This window comes from Propithecus coquereli, unplaced genomic scaffold (assembly GCF_000956105.1).
Source record: "Propithecus coquereli isolate 6110/MARCELLA unplaced genomic scaffold, Pcoq_1.0 Scaffold228, whole genome shotgun sequence".
In the NCBI taxonomy this organism is placed as follows: Eukaryota; Metazoa; Chordata; class Mammalia; order Primates; family Indriidae; genus Propithecus; species Propithecus coquereli.
This window is the reverse complement of record NW_012147819.1, coordinates 2,670,924-2,680,585: the sequence shown is the minus strand read 5'-3', so window position 1 is coordinate 2,680,585 and position 9,662 is coordinate 2,670,924. Positions and strand designations below refer to the sequence as shown.

Here is a 9,662-nt window from a genome sequence, read left to right as displayed (position 1 = left end):
ACTTTCTGGCTGCTATGAGTAATGATGCTATGAACATGTACAAGGTTTTTTGTGGACATGTTTTCAATTCTCCTGGGCTTAAAACTAGTAGAATTTCTAGAATATATGGTAACTTTATGTTTAACTTTTTGAGAAACTGCCAAATTTTTTCACAGCATTTTACATACCCACCACCAATGTATGAGGATCCCAATTTTTCTACATCCTTGTCGACACTTATTTTGCTTTTATAGTTTTTAAATTATAGCCATCCTGATGGTGGTGAAGGGCTATCTCATGTGGTTTTGATTTGCATTTCCCTAATGACTCAGGATGTTGAGCATCTTTTCACGCATATTGGCCATTCGTATATATTCTTTAAAGAAATATCTATTCAAATCTTTTGCCCATTTTTTAATTATTTGCCTTTTTATCATTTAATTGTTCTTTATATATTCTGGATACAAGTTCTTTTCCAGTTATGTAACTTGCAAATATTTTCCCCCATTCTGTGAGCCGTCTTTTCACTTTTTTAAATTTCAAAATATTAAGGGAGTACAAATGGTTTTGTTACACGAATACATTGTATAAGTCAGAGCTTTCAGTGTGCCAATGGCCATTATAGTGTTCATTGTATCTGACAGGTAAGTTTGTATCACTCACCTCTCTCCCAGCCTCCCCTCTTCTTGGTTTTCAATGTCCTTTACATCTCTTTGTGGTGATGTATACCCATCATTTAGCTTCCACTTGTTAGTGAGAGCTTTCGTAGCAACTTGGATGGAAGTGGATGGAGATCGTTAGCCTAAGTATCCCAGTAATGTAAAAACAAAGTACCTGAGTTTTTACAAGATGTTTTGTTTATTTGTTTCCATGTTGCCAAATGCTTATTTGAGGATATTTCAGTTTCAAGTGTTGTGAGAATGTTTTCTCCGATTTAGTGGTTTTTTGGAAGAAATTTTCTTATTTCTGTTTTCTTTTAATAATGGTCTGTAAAGAAGACTATTGTCTACTTATTCCACATATGGGATTGGCAGTTTTGTGTCATTCATAAGATTCCAAATTCAAGAATACCCTCTGTTCTCAATGTAGTAAAGTACAGATTTTGCAATGGATTTTTTCTTTTTTTTTTTTTGGTAGGGCGGAAAAAGTTTTTTGTTGTGGTAAAAATATAACATTAAATTTACAATGGCAACCATTTTTAAATGTACACAGTAGTGTTAAGTATATTAACTTTGTGCTACGGATCTCTACTTTTTCCTCTTGCAACACTGAAACTCTACACCCACTAAACACTAATTCCCCCAACTCTGCCACCAGCCTTTGGCAACTACACCTTTCTACTTTCTGTTTCTGTGATTTTGACTACTTTAGATAGTTCATGAATGGAATCATACAATTTTTGTCCTGTGACTGGGTTATTTTTCTTAGCATAATGTCCTTGAGGATCATGGTTCATACATTTGTAGCATGGTATAGAATTTCCTTTATTTTTAAGGCTGAATAATACTCCATGGTATGTGTATACATTTTCTTGATCCATTTGTTTGTTTCTGGACATTTGGTTTGCTTCTCCTTCTTGGTGATTGTGAATAATGCTGCGATGAACATAAATGTGGAAGTATCTCTTCAACATACTGCCATGTCTCAGGAATGGTTCTTTGAATAAAGTTGCACACAAAATTTGATAAGGTCTGTCTTTAGAACTGTTTTCCTGCCCAATGAGTTGTAATCATATGGCTAAGATTTATCAACAATTTGTGAGCAACTTAATAAGGAAATTCTCATTTGGAGCAAGTGCCTTATACAGCCTATTCTATAAGAATTAAAGCAGCAAATATGTAGTAGCTATGTTCACAAGTCAAATAAAATGTTATTCAGTATGAACAAGATTAACTGGTCATCCATAACATCACAGAAAGGGACAGTGTTTGACGAGAATGTACTGATTTCTAATTTTCTGGTTAAAGGGAGAAGGGATGAAAAACACAAAGAAATGAGTACTACACTCCTCATATAATTATATCCAAACAATATCAGGTACCACTGAAATGCCTTCCATTTGCCAGGTATTTAAATTTATCACCATTTTACACAGGTGAAAAGAATGGCTTCGAAAGGCTAAAAACTCATCTAAGTTCAAAGAGCTGTTACTCGGGAGAAGTGGTAATCAAATCTCGTACCAACGCTTATGTGATTCTGATCTTATCACCACAGGTCTCCAAATACATTGCATGGCTGGCAAGCTCTCTCAATTATTTGAGATTTCTTTTTTCCAAAGTAAAAAAGCTATTTGGAAACTTGTAATTATTATGAGTTAGGCCATTTCAAACATTTCTATGAAAAACTAAATGTGTCTGATTTTCTTCTGGCTTGAAGCCTGAGTCACTTCTGTATCCCAGAGTACTATCACAGGAGCTAACAAAATGAACACTCATGTTTGCTGAATGGGTGAGATGCACCTGTGAGCCACATATACATGGCAATTAAGTTGTAAAATCTATACAATTCAAACAGTTATGTCAGGAAAAAGATGTTGGTTAAGTATATTGTCCATGCTCATTTAAATTGGAAGGTCTAAGGCAGTAAACTAGAAAGGTAAGTAAGTATTGCATATGACTTATATGGAATGAAACTTCTTTACAGGCTGAAAAAAAAAACTAAGATTAATTTAATCTTCATTTAACTTCTGCTTGAAACTCAAGTTGGTAGAAAAAATATCTGCAACCATTTCAAATTGCTTCTAATTTCTGTCCCATACAGCTGCATAATGAGCTGATCAACAAAGGTAATGTTTGATATCTGAAAGATTTTTGTCTGTGATATCAATTATAAAAACCATCAGAAGTTGTTATAAATGTACATGACTAAACTATTAAATAGTCAAAATGACCTGGATTTATTAATTATTCATAAGTCAAAGGAGGAAACTTCAGTGGGTCTAACAACAAAATATTTCTGTTGGTCCCTGAAAATGATTTTTCTTACTACTTTACAAAACTAACAATGTTTTGGCTACAAATCCTTTTGCTTTGGTCTTATGAAGACACTAAGTCTATGACTATAATTCTAGGCTCAGACCTAGTGAGGAAAATTGTCCTCAAGAAAAGGTCAAAGTGATTTTAAAAGGTAAATTTTTTTGGCATTCTAATAAAAACAAAACACACATATTAGAAGCATCATATATTTAATGTCAAAGAATCTGAATTCAAGTACAAAAATTAAACAACACATGATTTCAACACTTAAAAACCATAACACTTCTTATTCAAACAACAATACAATCAATATCAAAAACACAAATGAAGCGTAACTATAAAAACCTTAAATATAGTTAACAGCAAAATTATAATTAATTGTAACAAGTAATTATTAACTGTAATATCTATGTTATTTTCAAGGATGACAATGGTGGACTGTTTTTCCTTTAGTACTGCATAAAATCTGCATCTTAATCTTTTTGTCTCATCATTTCTTTCCACATAATAGTTAGATGCTTTTAATTGTTCTAATCTCCAATACAGATAGTGATAATCAAATCTAGTATAACCATTGTCTTCAAGTGCTTTCATATTTGTGAAATGCTATTTAGCAAACTTATTATGCAAAATATTAACATAAACTATTGGGTTATACTGCCCACTGAGGAATTAGAAGAAAATCCCAAAAGTTTAAAAAGAATAGTAGTTTGCTATACCTTTATCAAGAGAAACCACTGAATAACTTTTTAAACTTTGCATTTTTATATTCTATAACTCTATGTTTTTCTGCATTATAGCTGATGTTTAGTATGTTGGAATAAATATCTTTTTAAAACCAAATGTGCAAACCCGATTCTAAAATAAAACAGTATTTTAATTTGCATGTTTTACACAAAGAAATTTTCATACTAATGTTTAAAATATTTTCTTCAGAAGAATGAGGCCTGATTGGAGATACATAGTCGCTGTCCAACATGGCTGCCATTAGCAAGTGGTATTGTTGGTGACAAGGGGTAGCTTGGATAAGAATAAGGCCTTGAAGTGTAAGGAACCACGCTGGGAGTCCCAGAAGAGAGGGTAGCACTAACAGGGGAAAGACTATTTACTGAGCTGCGACGGAAATTGTAGTCTGTAAATAAATACATGAACAATTATGCTGCACATCTTTATGGATACAAATTTAATTCAAAGACACAAAGCACTAAAACTATAATCACATTTTAACATAATGTTCTAACATTCAAAATCCTGATGATACTATCTATATTGCTGGTAAAGACTATTGCAGCATTCACTGCACTGCAAATCCTAAGAATTTTATCAGTCAGAATTACACTCCCTTCACTGACACAATGCTTCAGAGGTCTTACTAGAATACATTCTTGGATTTTTTTTATTTTTTTTGATTATAGAAAAAGAGAATCTCTGATTTCTCTAGCTCCACAAAGAAGCTTCTTTTAAATTTGGTTCTGACACTAAGGGGCAGTCCATAAAGGAAAGATAAAAACAATGAATTCATATTTGCCTTTTTTTTTGAAATGGTATTAGGCATCAAACCAGCAGAAACAGCAGAAACATTCACCCCTAGACTGCAGAAACATTTGGTGTAAAGGAACTGTCCGATATTTCATTATTTAAATACTAATATAAACATTTATATAACTCAACACACAAATTTAACATTAGAGTCCTACTGATACCATAAAACAGTAAAATGAATTACCTTTATAAAATAAACTTCAAGAAACCATTATCAACTTATAGTATAGAAAAATATCCAAAAATTAAACCAAATTATTAAAAAACAATTATATTTGAAATAGTACTGTTCCACAATAAACATTCATCTTACACATCAATAATTTCCTGCTTCATTAATTGTAATATATATGTATATTAAAGACCAAATTTGTAAATCCTGTATTTTCCAAAAACTCAACTATGTTCTTCAGTGTAGAATAAGCCAAGAGTGTGACAATGACTATAAAATTATTATTTATAAAAGGCATGGTGTTTCTAGGAATGCAAGAAAAGGAATTAGGTCATTTACTGTACAGGTAGTTTTTTTCTATAATATTGTTCTGGGACTACAAATGAGGCCTAAAACATATGAGCATTAACTTAATGTTGCCATGGGACTTAATGTTTAGCCAACAGGAATGAGATCAACTGCAGGAGAATAAGCTCAAGCAACATCAGAAAGGACCTAGTTAAGACAAAAAATGGAAAAAATAAAAATCAGTTAAATATAGCTTTAATTTCTAGCACTGTAAAAGTCTAATTAGAATAATTTTACAACCTCTTTATTTGTATAAATGTTACCATAAGATCAATATAGCAGTTTGTTCCAGGAAGATATAAATATATTTAAAGTAACCAGTTCCAAGTATTTTCAGTATTTTGAAATTAGATAAGAAATTACTTTGATACTATTTGCTTTCCTAAAATCCAAATAGGATGACTCCAGGTATCACGGAATTTTTTCTTTTAAAGGATCCACTTCACTCAAAGGGTTACAGTATCTGTTGAGTATAAACCGAAACATTAGTGCTCCTGCACAGTCCCAAATAACCACTTAAAAAAAAAGATCTCTTTCCAGAAGAGATTACTATGCAAATATAGTTAATTCCTTATTAGCCACTTACCTACAACTCACCTAGCTCTTTAAATTTTAACAATGTGGTCATCAACATCATTATTTAGAAGAGCAGACTTCTGCAGGTAGGGGGAAATGTAGTTTTCAAAGAGAAATTACTTTTACTTTGAGTTTATATCTACTCAAGAGGTAATAGAACCTATCCATGAAATGTGGATATAGAAGATTTGCTCTGGGGACATTTTCAAAAGAAGCTAGCTAAGCAGTTGGCGAGTAGCATAATGGTCAGCATATCCGCATTTCTGATAGTCCCTACTATAAACCTTTAATTTAAATATATATTAATCGACTGTTTATTCTCATACTTTTAAGGAGAATAATTAAATACAAAATTAAAAGTTGGTTATGATGATTTTATTCAATAGGAAAAATCAAGAGAAACATATTTCCCACAAATACTACAAAGATCAGGAAACAAAAAGCTTCAGATATTTATAAGATTTTATAAGCATTTCAAAAATAAATTGTATTACTAAAATCACTAAGAATCTAAGTATGTTCAGGAAAACATCTGGGCAGTTAGAAAACACAATACAGATCAAACTTAATGAATGAAATGTAAGCTGAAAATACTTAATTGGTGAGATAAACCTAGAAGTATAATCAATTGTTTTCCTTAGATCTAACGTATAATTTACGTATCATAGAAAATAAAAATCAGAAATTCTCATTAATTTTTAGGAAATAATAAATTAATAAATGAGTTAAACTCCTAGCATATACTTACTTGCCCACCCCTGGTTTTTCTTCCCAATGAACATCCTTAGCTCTTCAACCTCACTGTTTCTGCCTGACACTGGGATCTGTACTCCCCTTTCCCCTTCTTAAGGAATGATACAGAGCCAATTTCAGAATTTTAAGTTTTACACTAGGTGTTATTCAACTGTCTTTACACTTTTAAAATTGAGGTACAATTTACATACAATAAACTGCATACATCCTATGTGTTCATTTCACTGAGTTTTGATAATTGTATAAATCTATTGTACTTCACACCCAAAACAAGATATAAAACCTAATCACCAATCCAGAAGTTTCCTGTGCCCCTTTCCGGTCAATAGCCCCTCTGTTGGAGGCAACCACTTTCTGATTTCTATCACCATAGATTAATTTTGCCTGTTCATGGACTCCATATTATATCTATTTTCTAAGTATTATTTATATCTAGCTTCTTTATCTCAATATAATTTCTACAATTCACTCATGGTGTGTATTTCAGTAGTGTGTTCCTTTTTACTGAGTATTATTCCATTGTATGAATACACCACAATTTCTTTATCTAGTTACTTGTTGATGAATATTTGGGTTTCTAAGTTTTGACTATTATGAACAAAACTGCCTATGAACATTCGTGTACAAATATTTTTGTCAAAATATGTTTTCAGTTCTTTTAAGTCAATACCTGGGAATGGGACTGCAGGATAATAGGGCAGATGCCCCATACTGCTTAAGAGTTCTCCAGCGTGATCATTTTATATTCACACTAGTGAAATATGAGACCTCCAGTTTCTCCATATCCTCACAAATATTTGGTATTGCCAGTGCTTTTAATCATAGCTATTCCAGTGAATGTAAAATTATATCTCACTGTGGTTTTAACTGATTCCCCTTATGACCAATAATGTGTTCACTGACCATTTAAATATCTTTAGCAAAGAATCTGTTCAAGCTTCTCGCTGATTTTTATTGGCTTTGTCTTTTTATTGTTGATACTAATAAAGGTTTTGACTAATAAAATCCTCTAATTCAAAATCACAAACCAGGAATAGGTTGAGATCTTAGAAGTCTCTAATTCAAATGACCTCTCTCACTGATGAATGACAGAGACAAAAGATGGTTGATGAAGTGACTGATCCATACTCCCAGAGCTAAATAGACACACAAGTCCAAAATCAGGCCTCCTGATTACTATGAAAGTATTATCTCCACTTGACCAAGCTTTTTCACTCTGGAAATCTCAAACAGGGTTGAAAGAAAGTGTCCAGAGAGGTTTTTATGGGTAGGAGGATAGAACTAAAGTAGATCTCTAAGCTACATGGCTTTTGCTTGCACCTAGCCATTACCACACTTCCCGTTTCACCCCATGACCCTTTTTTTATATGCTAAACTTTTATGGAATATTTAATCTGAAAAGACTGTTTTGCAAAAAAAACAAAAAAAGTGTAAGAACTGCTCTAATATAATGGATTATGAAAGATAATATTTTATCAGATTTTCTACAATTTCATATTTATATTCAAAATAATTACAAATATTTTTATAGAACAAATTTGATCTACACAAAGAGCAGCAAATAGGCTTAACATCAAGTGCCAATTCTAATCAAGCGGTAATGGCTAATAGGAATCCTGGATTCAGAAAGATTCCAATGAGTATATCTGGAATGAGCAGGAAAATGAGAAATGATTATTGTACCACATCTGACAAAGGAACAATGTAGAGACTGGCAGTACATATACCATATGCTTGTCAGTACTATTTATGTAGCTACCGTAATTTGGTCTACTACCTTTCTCTGTCCAATACAGAGACAATCCAGTAGTGAATACAACCGATATGTTTCTCAGTGAAAATGTAAGCAATGGATATACTGTTTCACTCAATTTGTTTGTTTTGTTTCTAATTCTATCTTATACATCTTGACTGAATACCACTAGATCTCTAGCCGCTTTTCTGTCTTAAATAAAAATGGGGAAAATCCTTAATAGAAACTTTAAAGTGAGTTCAGTGAAAATGTCTTCTCATTAATTTTGAGTATCTTTTTTAGTTTGTTTCTGACTGTTCTTTAGACTAAATTTCCATTAAAAAGTCTATTTCTGAAAATTGGTTTTTCTCCTTGTTGGCTGAGTTCTACCACATCCACCCGTTTTTTTGATGCACTTTAATGCAGTGGGTTTCAGTGTATTCACAAGGTTGTACAGTTAACACCAACATATAATTCCAGAACATTTTCATCATCCTAAATGGAAACTCTGCACCCATTAACAGTCACTCCCCATTCCTTCTTCTCCCAGCCCCAGCCATTAATTTGTTTCTATAGACTTGTCTATTCTGGGCTTTTCATATAAATGGAAGCATATAATTTATGTGGTCTTCTGGAACTGACTTCTTAGCAAAATGTTTTCAAGGTTCATCTATGAGAACTTCACCCTTTTTATGACTGAATAATATTCATTGTGTGGCTAGACTACATTTTGTTATCCATTCATCAGATATTTGGGTTGTTCCTACCCTTTGGCTATTATGAATGCTGCTGTTAATAATGCTGTGTTCAAGGTTTTGTTTGGACACATGTTTTTAATTCTCTTGAGTAAATATCTAGGAATGGAATTGCTGGGTCATATGGTAATCCTAAATTTAACTTATTGAAGAACTGCCCAATTGTTTCCCAAGGTGGCTAAGGCTATGCCATTTTATACTCTCATCACAAATGTATGAGAATGAAACACCTGACCTTTTGATCAATGAAATACACTTCCCAGGCCTTTAATACATATGTTAAGCATTTCCTTAGATTCCTATGGGATCATTATTGAAAGTTTTGGAAAAATTCATTTCACCATTATTTTAATTTCTAACATTCAGTAATCACAATTGAAATAACTATCTCAATAATTTTCACTGAAACACTGAATTTCATCTGCAGAAAACTTAGTTGTTTTACATTCCCAGAACATAAAATATGGCTGGGCTCACATACAGAAATAAAAAACCATATATACTGGAACATAAATAATATTTGTCACTTATTATTTTGTACTTTCCATCTTAGTACAAAAAATCAAGAGCTAACTGTAAAGCAGAGGAAATATTTCTCAGAACTGCTAGTTATTAAGCAACTCATAATGTATGAAATATTTAAAAATCATTAATTAGAAATTTTTAAGTGATACTTTTGGCTAGCACACATATGTCAAATTTACTGGCATTTTTACTTCATTTTCCCTATTACAATATTTTTTATGGGAAAAGTATTTTTATTGAAGGAAATTAGAAATATTTTATCCCAAAATATGGCATTTTGACATACTGGATTGACTGAAAATGCC

The 9,662-nt window shown here is 32.1% G+C and overlaps 1 protein-coding gene across 2 annotated transcripts in view; it reads right to left on the bottom strand.

Moving 5' to 3' along the window:
- Positions 1-3,146: 3,146 nt before the first annotated feature.
- Positions 3,147-9,662, bottom strand: part of RBM46 (RNA binding motif protein 46) — a 38,960-nt gene continuing 32,444 nt past the window's right edge. Inside the window, exon 5 of one of the 2 annotated variants that reach the window (XM_012645237.1) lies at positions 3,147-4,086. In XM_012645237.1, coding sequence (XP_012500691.1) covers positions 3,887-4,086 — 200 coding nt within the window. In that variant the 3' untranslated portion in view covers positions 3,147-3,886. Of the gene's footprint in view, positions 4,087-4,693; positions 5,164-9,662 lie in introns of those variants that run through there. The other variant, XM_012645238.1, reaches the window with a different exon arrangement.